Here is a 19,600-nt window from a genome sequence, read left to right as displayed (position 1 = left end):
CTCTCTTCTCTTGGTAAAGGCTCATCTCTCTTCTGCCTTGGGAACGCCCTGCCTGCGGGTTATATAGGCCCCACCCCTCAACCTTCGCGAACCTCCTCGATGTTTCTCTCCACACCCTCTCCAAGTCCAACCCCTTGTTCGTGGTTGGTTGAGTGGGGCTGACTCACTCCTCCCCTCTATGACGAGGTGGGGACCCGCCTTTCTTCCCCAACCCTGCCTCGTGGCCAATGGTGGATGAAGAGAAAACCGCCCAAAATGCAGTTGGAAATTGACGAAAAGGGGGAATGGAAGATTTGGGAGTGGGAATGAAGGGAATCTATCTCTTTCACTGGTGCAATGGAGTATTTCAATTAATGGGAGACACAGCCTTACCCTAAAACACATAATAAGATATAACTATTGAACAGGGGTATTCTATGATTGGCTGTGGTGTGGATGCTTTATGGACTAATTATGGGACGCCCTTTGACCTTTACACAGCTCCGGAGGCAGGAGGCGCAGACTAATAATAACAATAATAATAATAATACACACAATCAAAAAAAAATACAGTCCTCATATCCGCAACAATATTATGGTTTGGGGCAGCTTTGCTGCATCAGGGCCTGGGCAGCTCACCATCATAGAATCCACTATGAATTCTTCATTGTACCAGAGGGTGCTTGAGAATAATGTGAGGCCATCTGTCGGAAAGTTGAAGCTCAACCGAAGGTGGACCTTGCAACATGACAATGACCCTAAACATATCAGGAAATCCACCAAGGAATGGCTGAAAAGAAAGAAATGGATGGTTCTGGAATGGCCAAGTCAAAGCCCGGATCTAAATCCCATCGAGGTGTTGTGGGGGGATTTGAAACGAGCTGTGCATGCAAGAAACCTCTCCCCAAAAACCCCAAGAATTTCTCCCAGTCGATATCAGAGACTGGTAGACAGTTATAAGAAACCCCTCCTTGAGGTTGTTTCTGCCAAAGGGGGCAATACCACCTATTAGAGCCAAGGGTGTACTTACTTTTTCCACATGCGAAATTTGCATTTATGTTTATTTAAATTATACAATGGACTACAAAATGTAAATGTTTCATGATATTTGTTATATTATATCACCTTTATCTGTCAATATTGTTGATATGAAGATCAAATAGCTGTATGTTGAAATATGTTGAAAAAGTCAAACTTTACATGGGGTGTACTTACTTTTTCACGTGACTGTACATATACTGTATATATAAATGGCCTTAAAACGATCATTCATTCATTTTCATTCATGTATACATATATATCATGTGTAGTGGAAAAATATTCCCCTCAGAGGTATTAGGATTGCAGTATATCCTGAGCATAATCCCAGCCAAGGTATGAGCAGGTTTGCTTCGGTGCCAACTTGGAAATGCAACCTATACAGGAAGAAAAGCAACAGAAAGGCACGAACACAGGCAGAAAAATAAAAATGAAAAAGCAGATGTCGTGGTCATTGGTTTGGAACAAAAGCAAAGTTGCCCGGAAATGACAATGTCAGAAATTATATTTTAAAAAGTGGATTCATAGAACGAGTGCAAATGAAATCAGAACATGAGGAAAATAACAGGAAATCTCACCTGTTGCTGAAAATAAGAGGAAATCTCACCTGAACCAAAGTCCGTAAAGAGTCCACATACGACTGCTCGGTGTCTAAAAGATTCAGGGCCACGTGTCTTCTCATATCCTGAAGGAACAAACAGAGCCCAAGGTCACTTGCAAACACCTGGAATATGAAAATGTCCTTTTAAAAAAGGAAACATTTTTGCTAAATTCACCTGGCAATAACCCAGGCTTTCTTGCACGACACTTGTTGCGCTCTGAAATCCAAGCCCTTCTCGACCAAATCTGTCCTATTTCACTGTAAGGTTACACTGGCTGCTCCTTCCTGTCCACCTGGTAGATGTTTGTACCATTTCACTGCAAGGTTACACTGGTTGCTCCTGTTCACCAGGTATATGTTTGTACCATTTCACTGCAAGGTTACACTGGTTGCTCCTGTTCACCAGGTATATGTTTGTACCATTTCACTGCAAGGTTACACTGGTTGCTCCTGTTCACCAGGTATATGTTTGTACCATTTCACTGCAAGGTTTCCCTGGCTGCTCCTGTTCACCAGGTAAATGTTGTGCTATTCCGCAGGATTTGATCCTGGCCAGCTGTGATAACAACCCGGATGCTGCTATTCTCGCCACAAGACGCACATACACAAAAACAATGGTGCTTCCGGAAAACGCTTTCCGCTGCGGATGTCACAACAAAACAACGCACTGAAACGGTGCCAAAATACACCGCTCATCGACGGACTGACAAACTTAATTTGCACGCATCCTAATTCTGGAAAATACTTTCCAATTCGCTTCTTTAACAAATGGAAATTCTCCAAAATCCTCATGATGAGCCTTCTCTAGTAATCTTTGAAAACTGCATTGCTGTTGTTGATTGATTTATTGATTGATTGATTCCCAGATCTGAAAACAAATTTCCAACGATTTATTTCCAATGGAGATAAAGTTTGCAAAGCATTTTTTTTGTTTTTTTTTGTATACAAGATCGAGGCTCGTGCAAGAGAGAATATTAATCACACAAAAAACACACATAAAACATATCATAAAGGGAGCGGGAGACAAGATGGGGAAAGAGAGGGAAGCACACAAGTACGACAGCAGAGAACAGGGACATCAGGAGATCTGTGGGAAGGAGAAGGCTTGGGGGGAGGAGGTTGTGAAGGCAGGGGGGCAGGGAGGATGGGAGAGGTATAAAACACATGGACACTGCTACAACTTCCAGGAAAGAAGTCGGCATTTAAAAAAAAGTGGATCTGGGGTGAATTAACGGGGGTAGAAAAGATCAAGGTTTTGGATGGGGGAAGATAAGAAATGGTGGTGAACAGCTGTTTTAAAGACCTGGAGGGGGGAGTGGGATTGAATAGAGTGAGGGAGTTTGTTCCAGAGGCAGGAGAAAAGTGGAATGAAATAGTGAAGGTGAACAGAGAGTCTTGATTTTGGCAGTTTCACCAGAAGAGGGTTGCTGGCAGATCTTGCGTGACCTGCAGGAATATTTGGGGGGCAGAGCCCAGAGAGAGCTGGGGGGGCAAGGCCAGAGAGGAGTCGGTAGAAGACGGAAAGACCACCAACCTGCCTGCGGTGAGAGAGTGAAAGACCCTCGGAGTTAGCTTCATCGCGGGAGATTCCAATGATTCTGAATGCGTTGGTTTCAACAGCGTGAAGCCGAGCTTGGTGAGAGGCAGCAGCACCAGCCCAGGGGGGAGAGCAGTATTCCATTGAGCTGCGGATGAAAGCCTTGTATGTTGTGAGGAGCTCAGGTGTGCCAAGGAAGGGCTTCGCATGATGGAGGATGTCCAGTCAGCAACTGGCTTTGGAGGCCAGCTTGGAAATGTGGTTTTCCCAGGAAAGATCATGGCAGACAGTGAGACCCAAAAGCTTGAGAGACAGAACTTCTTGGAGAGGATTGCTGAGAAAGTAGACGGGAGGGTTGTCCAGTCGGTCTATTCGTAGAGCCAGAGTAAGAGTGCGAGATTTGTCCGGATTGAAAGACATGTTCCACTTGTTTGACCAGTCTGTGATTTTGTCCAGGTCTGCAGAGAGTGAGGAGGCCACAGACTACAGATCTGAGGGACGAGGTATGAAGCGGCAGAGAGTGGAGTCATCAGCAAAGAGAGAGAGAGGATTTTCCAGAGAGTCGGAGAGATCATTGATGAAGATCAGAAAAAGCACAGGGCACAGAACACTGCCTTGGGGAACTCCAGCCTGAACAGGCAGTGGAGATGAGAGAAAAACATTCAGGGCCACACGTTGACGATGACCAGAGAGGAAGTCCGCAAGCCATGCGTGGAGGTGTCCATGGATACCATAGGAGGAGAGTTTGGTGAGCAGAGCGGGGTGCCAGACCGCATCGAAGGCACGTGATATGTCAAGTGAGACAGCTCTAATTTCCTCTTTAACATTGAGGCCCTCCATCCATTGTTGAGACAGCAGAAGCAGCATGTCCAGTGAAGAGTGACCTGGTCTGAATCCAAATTAATGATCCAAGATCAAGCCATTTGAGAAGGGAAGGATTTTATGTCAGATGCGATGATTGATTCCATGACCTTGCTGATTATTGGAAGTGGGCTGATTGATCTGAAGTTGAAAGGATCTGTTTTTGCACCTTTTTGTGTAAAGTGGTAATGCTGGCTGATTTCCAAGCAGATGGCAGATGACCTTGAGCAAAAGAGAGGGTGAAGAGAACAGAGAGAGGGTGAGATAGAGCGGCAGAGCAGGATTTTAGGACCCGTGGGCTGATGCCGTCTGGTCCAGTTGCAGAATCAGAGTCGAGATTGACAGAAACTTCTCCACCTTGTCAGGAGAGAAGGACACAGAGTTCAGGAGCAGCTGGGTACGCCTGGGTATGGTGGGTACAAAGAGAGATGGGTTTGGGACACAAGATTTTGAGGCAAACACAGCGTTGAGACATTCGGATTTTTCACGTGTGGTGTAAGCTGTGGAGCCATTAGAGGTAAGGGAGGGGGTGGAGCAGGAACAAACACAAGAAACAGATTTGACTAGACGCCACCAGGATTTGGAAGTGGGAGACAGGTTTCAGAGTTCAGTCTTGAGAGTAGAGAGATATTGCTTCCTGGCACTCCTGAGCATTAGAAAAAATGTTCTGAATGAACAAAATAAAAAACAAGTACAGATACATTCAAAGTACAATGCCCCCGTGCCAATTAATTAAATATCCTACAGCACGGCATTGCAGGGGCGCCTGTGGCGCCCGGCAATACCGCAGTGCAGCTCAAAGAGACTGCATTGGGAGGGAGAGGTGTACAATAATTGATTGATTAATTGTATAATTAAAATCAATAAAAGATTATCACAAAATATTTTCTTAATCAATTGGCTAATAGCATAACTAAACCACTAGTGCTTCATCCGAAGATGTATCTTTTAGAAATTTAATTAAATAAGTCATTAATAAAAAATAAATAATTAATTGATTAATCAAAAAATAATTCATCAATTAATCAATAAATAATTAATCCATTAAATGATTAATCAATAAATCAAAAATATCCTTGATAGCCACATCACTTGGTCACAGGCATGTCCAAATATTAGCTTTCCAGCTGAAAAGGTGCCTGAGATATTGGCCAAATGAGAAGGAAAATAAATAAATGATTAATAATGAAAATAAATAAATAATGACCATTAAAAAATTAAATTATTAATCAATTCGGTCACAGAACACATAAACCACCACCATTTCATCAGAATCTGTAACTGAATTTTTTTTAAAAAAATTAGTAATTAATCGATTCATTGATTAATGAATAAATCAAAAACAAGTACAGATACATTCAAAGTACACCGCCCCCATGCCAAATAATTAAATATTCTACAGTGCGGCATTGCCGGGGCGCCTCCGGCACCCGGCAATACCGCAGTGCAGCTCATAGAGGCTGCATTGGGAGTGAGAGGTGTACACTAATTGATTGATTAATTGTATAATTAAAATCAATAAAAGATTATCACAAAATATTTTCATAATCAATTGGCTAATAGCATAACTAAACCACTAGTGCTTCATCCGAAGATGAATCTTTTAGAAATTTAATTAAATAACTCATTAAAAATTTTTAAAATAATTAATTGATTAATCAATAAATAATTAATCGATTAAATGATTAATCAATAAATCAAAAATATCCTTGAAAGCCACATCACTTGGTCACTGTCCTGTCCAAATATTAGCTTCCCAGCTCAAAAGGTGCCTGAGATATTGGCCAAATGAGAAAGAAAATAAATAAATGATTAATAATGAATATAAATAAATAATAATCATAAAAAAATTAAATTATTAATCAATTCGGTCAGAGAACACATAAACCACCACCATTTCATCAGAATCTGTAACTTAAAAAAAATAAAAAAATTTAGTCATTAATCGAATAATTAAATAATTAATCGATTAATTGATAAATTAATAAATCAAAAATAGCGTTTGCAGCCAAATCACCTGGTCATTGGCATGTCCAAATAACAGCTTCCTAACTCAAAAGGTGCCTGAGTTAATGGTCAGAAGAGAAAGGAAATTTGATTAATTAAATAAGTACTTAATTAATCGCTAATAATTAAATAACTCCTCAATTTATTGATAAATCAAAAAACAAAAAATACCGTTTTTGACAAAGCACTTGCTCACTATTGTGCCAAAATTTCAGCTTCCTAGCTCAAAGGATGGCTGAGATATCGCCCAGACAACCAAACAAACAAGAAAGAAAGCAAGAAAACAAGAACAAATACATTCAAAGTACACCGCCCCATGCCAAATAATTAAATATGCTGCAGCGCGGCATTGCCGGGGCGCCTCCGGCGCCCGGCAATACCGCAGTGCAGCTCGTATAGGCTGCATTGAGAGGGAGAGGTGTACACAAATTGATTGATTAATTGTATCATTTAAATCAATAAAAGATTATCACCAAATATTTTCTGAATCAATTGGCTAATCGCATAACTAAACCACTCGTGCTTCATCCGAAGATGTATCTTTTAGAAATTTAATTAAATAAGTCGTTAATAAATAATTAAATAATTAATTGATTAATCAATAAATAATTAATCGATTAATCAATAATTAATCGATTAAATGATTAATCAATAAATCAAAAATATCCTTGATAGCCACATCACTTGGTCACTGTCATGTCCAAATATTAGCTTCCGAGCTCAAAAGGTGCCTGAGATATTGGCCAAATGAGAAACAAAATAAATAAATGATTTATAATGAAAATAAATAAATAATCATTAAAAAATTAAATTATTAATCAATTCGGTCAGAGAACACATAAACCACCATTTCATCAGAATCTGTAACTTTAAAAAAAAAAAAAAAAATTGTCATTAATCGAATAATTAAATAATTAATCGATTAATTGATTAATTAATAAATCAAAAATAGATTTTGCAGCCAAATCACCTGGTCATTGGCATGTCCAAATAACAGCTTCCTAACTCAAAAGGTGCCTGAGTTAATGGTCAGAAGAGAAAGGAAATTTGATTAATTAAATAAGTACTTAATTAATCGCTAATAATTAAATAACTCCTCAATTTATTGATTAATCAAAAAACAAAAAATACAGTTTTTGACAAAGGACTTGCTCACTACTGTGCCGAAATTTCAGCTTCCTAGCTCAAAGGATGGCTGAGATATCACCCGGACAACCAAACAAACAAGAAAGAAAGAAAGCAAGAAAACAAGAAAACAAACAAGAAAGCAAGAAAACAAACAACCAGGGTGAAAACTGAGTACTCTCTTTCAGCGTGCGTCACTGCCGAGCCCCCTTCGGTGCCCAGCAATGACGATTTGCAATGCCTGGAGATGGCATAGGAAAGGAGCGGTGTACAACAAGTACAGATACATTCAAAGTACACCGCCCCCTTGCCAAATAATTAAATATCCTACAGCGCGGCATTGCCGGGGCGCCTCAGGCGCCCGGCAATACCGCAGTGCAGCTCATAGAGGCTGCTTTGGGAGGAAGAGGTGTACGCTAATTCATTGATTAATTGTATAATTAAAATCAATAAAAGATTATCACAAATTATTTTCTTAATCAATTGGCTAGGAGCATAACTAAACCACTCGTGCTTCATCCGAAGATGTATCTTTTCGAAATTTAATTAAATAAGTCATTAATAAAAAAGTAAATAATGAATTGATTCACCAATAAATAATTAATCGATTAAATGATTAATCAATAAATCAAAAATATCCTTGATAGCCACATCACTTGGTCACTGTCATGTCCAAATATTAGCTTCCCAGCTCAAAAGGTGCCTGAGATATTGGCCAAATGAGAAAGAAAATAAATAAATGATTAATAATGAAAATAAATAAATAATAATCATTAAAAAATTAAATTATTAATCAATTCGGTCAGAGAACACATAAACCACCACCATTTCATCAGAATCTGTAACTGGGAAAAAGAAAAAAAAATCAGTAATGAATCGAATAATTAAATAATTAATCGATTCATTGATTAATTGATTAATCAATAAATCAAAAATATCCTTGATAGCCACATCACTTGGTCACTCATGTCCAAATATTAGCTTCCGAGCTCAAAAGGTGCCTGAGATATTGGCCAAATGAGAAAGAAAATAAATAAATGATTAATTATGAAAATAAATAAATAATAATCATAAAAAAATTAAATTATTAATCAATTCGGTCAGAGAACACATAAACCACCACCATTTCATCAGAATCTGTAACTTTAAAAAAATAAATTTTTTTAGTCATTAATCGAATAATTAAATAATTAATCGATTAATTGATTGATTCATTAATAAATCACAAATAGCATTTGCAGCCAAATCACCTGGTCATTGGCATATCCAAATATCAGCTTCCTAACTCAAAAAGTGCCTGAGTTAATGGTCAGAAGAGAAAGGAAATTTAATTAATTAAATAAGTACTTAATTAATCGCTAATAATTAAATAACTCCTCAATTAATTGATTAATCAAAAAACAAAAAACACTGTTTTTGACAAAGGACTTGCTCACTCCTGTGCCAAAATTTCAGCTTCCAAGCTCAAAGGATGGCTGAGATATCGTCCGGACAAACAAACAAGAAAACAAGAAAGCAAGAAAGAAAACAACCAGAGTGAAAACTGAGTACTCCCTTTCAGCGTACGTCACTGCCGAGCTTCGGTGCCCAGCAATGACGATTTGCAATGCCTGGAGATGGCAGAGGAAAGGTGCGGTGTACAACAAGTACAGATACATTCAAAGTACACCGCCCCCTTGCCAAATAATTAAATATCCTACAGCGCGGCATTGCCGGGGCGCCTTTGGCGCCCAGCAATACCGCAATACCGCAGTGTACAAATACATCAGAATCACCAATAAATAATTAATCGATTAAATGATTAATCAATAAATCAAAAATATCCTTGATAGCCACATCACTTGGTCACTGTCATGTCCAAATATTAGCTTCCCAGCTCAAAAGGTGCCTGAGATATTGGCCAAATGAGAAAGAAAATAAATAAATGATTAATAATGAAAATAAATAAATAATAATCATGAAAAAATTAAATTATCAATCAATTCGGTCAAAGAACACATAAACCACCACCATTTCATCAGAATCAAAACAAAAAATACCTTTTTTGACAAAAGACTTGCTCACTATTGTGCCGAAATTTCAGCTTCCTAGCTCAAAGGATGGCTGAGATATCGCCCGGACAAACAAACAAGAAAACAAACAAGTACAAATACATTCAAAGTACACCGCCCCATGCCAAATAATTAAATATGCTGCAGCGCGGCATTGCCAGGGCGCCTCCGGCGCCCGGCAATACCGCAGTGCAGCTCATTGAGGCTGCATTGGGAGGGAGAGGTGTACACTAATTGATTGATTAATTGTATAATTAAAATCAATAAAAGATTATCACAAAATATTTTCATAATCAATTGGCTAATCACATAACTAAACCACTAGTGCTTCATCCGAAGATGTATCTTTTAGAAATTTAATTAAATAAGTCATTTATAAAAAATTAAATAATTAATTGATTACTCAATAAATAATTAATCGATTAATCAATAAATAATTAATAGATGAAATGATTAATCAATAAATCAAAAATATCCTTGAGAGCCACATCACTTGGTCACTCATGTCCAAATATTATCTTCCCAGCTCAAAAGGTGCCTGAGATATTGGCCAAATGAGAAAGAAAATAAATAAATGATTAATAATGAAAATAAATAAATAATAATCATAAAAAAATTAAATTATTAATCAATTTGGTCAGAGAACACATAAACTACCACTATTTCATCAGAATCTGTAATTTAAAAAAAAAAAAATTTTTTGTCATTAATCGAATAATTAAATAATTAATCGATTAATTGATTCATTAATAAATCAAAAATATCCTTTGCAGCCAAATCACCTGGTCATTGGCATGTCCAAATATCAGCTTCCTAACTCAAAAGGTGCCTGAGTTAATGGTCAGAAGAGAAAGGAAATTTGATTAATTAAATAAGTACTTAATTAATCGCTAATAATTAAATAACTCCTCAATTTATTGATTAATCAAAAAAAAAATACAGTTTTTGACAAAGGACCTGCTCACTATTGTGCCGAAATTTCAGCTTCCAAGCTCAAAGGATGGCTGAGATATCGCCCGGACAAACAAGCAAGAAAACAAGAAAACAAACAAACAAACAACCAGAGTGAAAACTGAGTACTCTCTTTCAGCGTGCGTCACTGCCGAGCCCCCTTCGGTGCCCGGCAATGACGATTTGCAATGTCTGGAGATGGCATAGGAAAGGAGCGGTGTACAACAAGAAAGCAAGAAAACAAGTACACATACATTCAAAGTACACCGCCCCCATGCCAAATAATTAAATATCCTACAGCGCGGCATTGCCGGGGCGCCTCCGGCGCCCGGCAATACCGCAGTGCAGCTCATTGAGGCTGCATTGGGAGGGAGAGGAGTACACTAATTGATTGATTAATTGTTTCATTAAAATCAATAAAAGATTATCACAAAATATTTTCATAATCAATTGGCTAATAGCATAACTAAACCACTAGTGCTTCATCCGAAGAAGTATCTTTTAGGAATTTAATTAAATAACTCATTAATAAAAAATTTAACAATTAATTGATTAATCAATAAATAATTATTTATTGATTAATCAATTAATTGTAATTAATCGTTAATTTATTGTTAATAAATAATTAATCGATGAAATGATTAATCAATAAATCAAAAATATCCTTGATAGCCACATCACTTGGTCACTCATGTCCAAATATTAGCTTCCGAGCTCAAAAGGTGCCTGAGATGTTGGCCAAATGAGAAAGAAAATAAATAAATGATTAATAATGAAAATAAATAAATAATAATCATGAAAAAATTAAATTATTAATCAATTCGGTCAGAGAACACATAAACCACCACCATTTCATCAGAATCTGTAACTAAAAAAAAAAAAAAAAATGTTTAGTCATTAATCGAATAATTAAATAATTAATTGATTAATTGATTAATTGATAAATCAAAAATAGCCTTTGCAGCCAAATCACCTGGTCATTGGAATGTCCAAATATCAGCTTCCTAACTCAAAAGGTGCCCGAGTTAATGGTCAGAAGAGAAATGAAATCTAATTAATTAAATAAGTACTTAATTAATCGCTAATAATTAAATAACTCAATTAATTGATTATTCAAAAAACAAAAAATACAGTTTTTGACAAAGGACTTGCTGACTATTGTGCCGAAATTTCAGCTTCCTAGCTCAAAGGATGGCTGAGATATCGTCCGGACAAACAAACAAGAAAACAAGTACACATACATTCAAAGTACACCGCCCCCATGCCAATTAATTAAATATCCTACAGCACGGCATTGCAGGGGCGCCTATGGCGCCCGGAAATACCGCAGTGCAGCTCATAGAGGCTGCATTGGGAGGGAGAGGTGTACACTAATTGATTGATTAATTGTATAATTAAAATCAATAAAAGATTATCACAAAATATTTTGTTAATCAATTGGCTAATACCATAACAAAACCACTCGTGCTTCATCCGAAGATGTATCTTTTAGAAATTTAATCAAATAAGTCATTAATAAAAAATTAAATAATTAATTGATTAATCAATAAGTATTTCATCGATTAATCAATAAATAATGAATCGATTAAATGATTAATCAATTAATCAAAAATATCCTTGATAGCCACATCACTTGGTGACTGTCATGTCCAAATATTAGCTTCCCAGCTCAAAAGGTGCCTGAGATATTGGCCAAATGAGAAAGAAGATAAATAAATGATTAATAATGAAAATAAATAAATAATAATCATAAAAAAATTAAATTATTAATCAATTCGGTCAGAGAACACATAAACCACCACCATTTCATCAGAATGTGCAACTTTAAAAAAAAAAAATTTTTTGTCATTTATCAAATAATTAAATAATTAATCGATTCATTGATTAATTGATTAATTAATAAATCAAAAATAGCCTTTGCATCCAAATCACCTGGTCATTGGCATGTCCAAATATCAGCTTCCTAACTCAAAAGGTGCCTGAGTTAATGGTCAGAAGAGAAATTAAATTTAATTAATTAAATAAGTACTTAATTAATCGCTAATAATTAAATAACTCATCAATTAATTGATTAATCAAAAAACAAAATACAGTTTTTGACAAAGGACCTGCTCACTATTGTGCCGAAATTTCAGCTTCCTAGCTCAAAGGATGGCTGAGATATCGCCCGGACAAACAAACAAACAAACAAGTAAGAAAGAAAGCAAGAAAACAAACAACCAGAGTGAAAACTGAGTACTCTCTTTCAGCGTGCGTCACTGCCGAGTCCCCTTCGGTGCCCGGCAATGACGATTTGCAATGCCTGGATATGGCATAGGAAAGGAGCGGTGTACAATTAGATTAACCTTTAAAGAGATGTGTATAAATGAATTAATTCTGGATTTTTCCGCCATTTTACCCAGTGTCTATTACATCACCACATCCAACACATTACATTAGCTCTTCATGCCTGTTGTTTGTGTCCTTAATAACATCCTTAAAAACAGTAACTTTCCTAACTTAAGTGAGTTCCAAAGTAATCCTAAATAGTTATGGAATTGATTTTCTTGTGGGCAATGTTGGGGAAGTGATCAAAAGATGGCCAAGATGGTACTTTTCTGGGAACCTTCTCAGGGACACCGCTCAAGAGGACGACCCGCTACAACCGACATCGATATACTCAAGAGGACGACCCGCTACAACCGACATCGATATACTCAAGATGACGACCCACTACAACCGACATCGATATACTCAAGATGATGACCCCCTACAACCTACATCGACATACTCAAGAGGACGACCCACTACAACTGACATCGATATACTCAAGATGACGACCCACTACAACTGACATCGATATACTCAAGATGACGACCCCCTACAACCGACATCGATATACTCAAGATGACGACCCATTACAACTGACATCAATATGCTCAAGATGACGACCCGCTACAACCGACATCGATATACTCAAGAGGACGACCCGCCACAACCTACATCGACATAGTCAAGAGGACGACCCGCTACAACCTACATCGATATACTCAAGAGGACGACCCCCTACAATTGACATCGATATACTCAAGAGGACGACCCACTACAACCTACATCAACATACTCAAGAGGACGACCCGCTACAACCTACATCGACATACTCAAGAGGACGACCCACTACAACCTACATCGATATACTCAAGAGGACGACCCCCAACAACCTACATCGATATACTCAAGAGGACGACCCCCAACAACCTACATCGATATACTCAAGAGGACGACCCGCTACAACCTACATCGATATACTCAAGATGACGACCCATTACAACTGACATCGATATGCTCAAGAGGACGACCCGCTACAACCGACATCGATATACTCAAGAGGCCGACCTGCTACAACCGACATCGATATGCTCAAGATCACGACCCACTACAACAGACATCGATATACTCAAGAGGACGACCCGCTACAACCGACATCGATATACTCAAGATGACGACCCACTACAACCGACATCGATATACTCAAGATGATGACCCCCTACAACCTACATCGACATACTCAAGAGGACGACCCACTACAACTGACATCGATATACTCAAGATGACGACCCACTAAAACTGACATCGATATACTCAAGATGACGACCCCCTACAACCGACATCGATATACTCAAGATGATGACCCATTACAACTGACATCAATATGCTCAAGATGACGACCCGCTACAACCGACATCGATATACTCAAGAGGACGACCCGCCACAACCTACATCGACATAGTCAAGAGGACGACCCGCTACAACCTACATCGACATACTCAAGAGGACGACCCGCTACAACCTACATCGACATACTCAAGAGGACGACCCACTACAACCTACATCGATATACTCAAGAGGACGACCCCCAACAACCTACATCGATATACTCAAGAGGACGACCCGCTACAACCTACATCGACATACTCAAGAGGACGACCCACTACAACCTACGTCGATATACTCAAGAGGACGACCCCCAACAACCTACATCGATATACTCAAGAGGACGACCCCCAACAACCTACATCGATATACTCAAGAGGACGACCCGCTACAACCTACATCGATATACTCAAGAGGACGACCCGCTACAACCTACATCGATATACTCAAGAGGACGACCCGCTACAACCTACATCGATATACTCAAGAGGACGACCCGCTACAACCTACATCCATATACTCAAGAGGACGACCCGCTACAACCTACATCGATATACTCAAGAGGACGACCCCCTACAACCGACATCAATATACTCAAGAGGACGACCCGCTACAACCTACATCGATATACTCAAGAGGACGACCCGCTACAACCGACATCAATATACTCAAGAGGACGACCCGCTACAACCTACATCAATATACTCAAGAGGACGACCCGCTACAACCGACATCAATATACTCAAGAGGACGACCCGCTACAACCTACATCGACATACTCAAGAGGACGACCCCCTACAACCGACATCAATATACTCAAGAGGACGACCCGCTACAACCGACATCAATATACTCAAGAGGACGACCCCCTACAACCGACATCAATATAATCAAGAGGACGACCCCCTACAACCGACATCAATATACTCAAGAGGACGACCCGCTACAACCTACATCGATATACTCAAGAGGACGACCCGCTACAACCGACATCAATATACTCAAGAGGACGACCCGCTACAACCTACATCAATATACTCAAGAGGACGACCCGCTACAACCGACATCAATATACTCAAGAGGACGACCCGCTACAACCTACATCGACATACTCAAGAGGACGACCCCCTACAACCGACATCAATATACTCAAGAGGACGACCCGCTACAACCGACATCAATATACTCAAGAGGACGACCCCCTACAACCGACATCAATATACTCAAGAGGACGACCCCCTACAACCGACATCAATATACTCAAGAGGACGACCTGCTACAACCGACATCGATATACTCAAGATGACGACCCACTACAACTGACATCGATATGCTCAAGATGACGACCCGCGACAACTGACATCGATATACTCAAGAGGACAACCCACTACAACTGACATTGATATGCTCAAGAGGACGACCCGCTACAACAGACATCGATATACTCAAGAGGACGACCCGCTACAACCGACATCGATATACTCAAGATGACGACCCACTACAACTGACATCGATATGCTCAAGAGGACGACCCGCTACAACCGACATCGATATACTCAAGATGACGACCCCCTACAACCTACATCGACATACTCAAGATGACGACCCACTACAACTGACATCGATATACTCAAGATGACGACCCACTACAACTGACATCGATACACTCAAGAGGACGACCCGCCACAACCTACATCGACATACTCAAGAGGACGACACACTACAACCTACATCGACATACTCAAGAGGACGACCAGCTACAACTTACATCGATATACTCAAGAGGACGACCCCCTACAACCTACATCGACATACTCAACAGGACGACCCGCTACAACCTACATCGACATGCTCAAGAGGACGACCCACTACAACCTACATCGATATACTCAAGAGGACGACCCCCAACAACCTACATCGATATACTCAAGAGGACGACCCCCAACAACCTACATCGATATACTCAAGAGGACGACCCCCAATAACCTACATCGATATACTCAAGAGGACGACCTGCTACAACCTACATCGATATACTCAAGAGGACGACCCGCTACAACCTACATCGATATACTCAAGAGGACGACGCCCAACAACCTACATCGATATACTCAAGAGGACGACCCGCTACAACCTACATCGATATATTCAAGAGGACGACCCGCTACAACCTACATCGATATACTCAAGAGGAGGACCCCCAACAACCTACATCGACATACTCAAGAGGACGACCCGCTACAACCTACATCGATATATTCAAGAGGACGACCCGCTACAACCTACATTGATATACTCAAGAGGAGGACCCCCAACAACCTACATCGACATACTCAAGAGGACGACCCGCTACAACCTACATCGACATACTCAAGAGGACGACCCGCTACAACCTACATCGATATACTCAAGAGGACGACCCGCTACAACCTACATCGATATACTCAAGAGGACGACCCGCTACAACTTACATCGATATACTCAAGAGGACGACCCCCAACAACCTACATCGACATACTCAAGAGGACGACCCGCTACAACCTACATCGATATACTCAAGACGACGACCCGCTACAACCTACATCGATATACTCAAGAGGACGACCCGCTACAACCTACATCGATATATTCAAGAGGACGACCCGCTACAACTTACATCGATATACTCAAGAGGACGACACCCAACAACCTACATCGACATACTCAAGAGGACGACCCGCTACAACCTACATCGATATACTCAAGAGGACGACCCCCTACAACCTACATCGATATACTCAAGAGGACGACCCCCTACAACCGACATCAATATACTCAAGAGGACGACCCGCTACAACCTACATCGATATACTCAAGAGGACGACCCGCTACAACTTACATCGATATACTCAAGAGGACGACCCGCTACAACTTACATCGATATACTCAAGAGGACGACCCGCTACAACTTACATCGATATACTCAAGAGGACGACCCCCAACAACCTACATCGACATACTCAAGAGGACGACCCGCTACAATCTACATCGATATACTAAAGAGGACGACCCGCTGCAACCTACATCGATATACTCAAGAGGATGACCCGCTGCAACCTACATCGATATACTCAAGAGGACGACCCCCTACAACCTACATCGATATACTCAAGAGGACGACCCCCTACAACCTACATCAATATACTCAAGAGGACGACCCGCTACAACCTACATCGATATACTCAAGAGGACGACGCCCAACAACCTACATCGATATACTCAAGAGGACGACCCGCTACAACCTACATCGATATACTCAAGAGGACGACCCGCTACAACCTACATCGATATACTCAAGAGGACGACCCCCTACAACCGACATCAATATACTCAAGAGGACGACCCGCTACAACCTACATCGAAACACTGGAACGCGACACCAAAATCAACAGGCGTGACCTCCTTGAAGCGATGACGAGAAGAACAACGTAAAAAGTTTGTCAGTAGTGTCCGATGGTGATGGTGGTGGTTGTGGTGGTGGTGGTGACGATTCGAATACCAATCAGGCCGATCGAGTGACGTATGATTGCATTCCCCTCCGCGCATGTGCGGTCGGGACAAATTCAGAGCCATGGTGCAGTAAAACAACCGACTCGTCATCCTATTCAGGCTCCGATTTGCGTTCGAAATGCAACATTCAATTTCAACAAGTTGATCCTCGATATAAGCGAACGATCATAAACAGATCAAATGGCGAGATGGATGGATGCACATACTCGAATCAATTGCTTAACCCCGCTTTGCTCTTCGCATGCACGGGGTAATTCTTTGATTTTGGTACGGGGTTACCTCCGAACCCCCATTTTCATACTACTACCTCCAACAGGTCGAGGCAAAAGGGTTCTCACGATGGTACAACGCCAGCTCGATTCGACTTCGCACGACCTGTCCCTTTGTTATTTGGGAGTTGTTCCTTTTTGGGTCGCAATTTCCCCTCCAAAGAACGAGGGAAATGGTGTTACAGCAACTCTAATAAACACAAAATAAATACTTGAACAGTATTCGGTGGAGCGCGTACCCCTGCCAGGATGAACGGTTTATGTTTTGTGTCCCACTGATGGGTCGGATCTGGATTCGGACCTGAACCAAAATCGAATCGGCTTGATCTTGTCACTTCACCAACGCATTCACCAAGTTTCATCATCATCGTCATCAGTCCATAACTTTGAGATATTGTGCTCACAGACAGGTAAATGGACAAATACACAGACAAACACGGGTGAAAACATAACATCTGTCCACCTTCGGTGCTGGAGGTAGTAAGTGTGACCTCAAGTTAATTTGCAGCTCGGGACAACAGGAAAGGGCACCATTGTTTCGGAGTACAATGGGGCACTCTCAAACACTAATATACGGCTTCACTGGCCGGCCATAACACGTGACACTCTCAAACACTAATATACGGCTTCACTGGCCGGCCACGACACAGGACACTCTCAAACACTAATATACGGCTTCACTGGCCGGCCATAACACGTGACACTCTCAAACACTAAGAATCCTAAGATACGGCTTCACTGGCCGGCCACGACACGGGACACTCTCAAACACTAATATACGGCTTCACTGGCCGGCCACGACACAGGACACTCTCAAACACTAATATACGGCTTCACTGGCCGGCCATAACACGTGACACTCTCAAACACTAATATACGGCTTCACTGGCCAGCCACGACACAGGACACTATCAAGCACTAAGAATCCTAAGATACGGCTTCACTGGCCGGCCACGACACGGGACACTCTCAAACACTAATATACGGCTTCACTGGCCGGCCACGACACAGGACACTCTCAAACACTAATATACCGCTTCACTGGCTGGCCATGACACGGGACACTATCAAGCACTAAGATACGGCTTCACTGGCCGGCCACGACACAGGACACTATCAAGCACTAAGATACAGCTTCACTGGCCGGCCACAACACAGGACACTATCAAGCACTAAGATACAGCTTCACTGGCCGGCCACAACACAGGACACTATCAAGCACTAAGATACAGCTTCACTGGCCAGCCACGACACAGGACACTATCAAGCACTAAGATACGGCTTCACTGGCCGGCCATGACACGGGACACTCTCAAGCACTAAGATACGGCTTTACTGGCCGGCCACAACACGGGACACTCTCAAGCACCAAGATACGGCTTTACTGGCCAGCCATTACACGGGACACTATGAAGCACTAAGATACGGCTTCACTGGCCAGCCATGACACAGGGCACTCTCAAGCACAAACATACGGCTTCACTGGCCGGCCATGACACAGGACACTATGAAGCACTAAGATACGGCTTCACTGGCTGTCCACGACACGGGACACTCTCAAGCACTAAGATATGGCTTCACTGGCCGGCCACGACACAGGACACTCTCAAGCACTAAGATATGGCTTCACTGGCCGGCCATGACACGGGACACTATCAAGCACTAAGATACGGCTTTACTGGCCGGCCATGACACGGGACACTATCAAGCAATAAGATACGGCTTCACTGGCCGGCCACGACACGGGACACTCTCAAACACCAAGATACAGCTTCACTTGCCGGCCACGACACGGGACACTCTCAAACACTAAGATACAGCTTCACTGGCCGGCCACGACACAGGACACTCTCAAACACTAAGATACAGCTTCACTGGCCGGCCACGACACAGGACACTATCAAGCACTAAGATACGGCTTCACTGGCCGGCCATGACA

The 19,600-nt window shown here is 41.1% G+C and overlaps 1 protein-coding gene across 1 annotated transcript in view; it reads right to left on the bottom strand.

The window, feature by feature from the left end:
• Positions 1 to 19,600, bottom strand: part of LOC137424370 (rho guanine nucleotide exchange factor 17) — a 375,708-nt gene that overhangs the window by 338,568 nt on the left and 17,540 nt on the right. The window contains exon 2 of the mRNA XM_078775397.1: positions 1,625 to 1,702. Coding sequence (XP_078631523.1) covers positions 1,625 to 1,702 — 78 coding nt within the window. The remainder of the gene's footprint in view (positions 1 to 1,624; positions 1,703 to 19,600) is intronic.

The sequence above is a fragment of the Myxine glutinosa genome, chromosome 4 (genome assembly GCF_964187855.1).
Source record: "Myxine glutinosa chromosome 4, kmMyxGlut1.1, whole genome shotgun sequence".
Lineage (NCBI taxonomy): Eukaryota > Metazoa > Chordata > Myxini > Myxiniformes > Myxinidae > Myxine > Myxine glutinosa.
The sequence above is the reverse complement of the archived record's forward strand: the minus strand, read 5'-3'. Positions and strand labels throughout refer to the sequence as shown.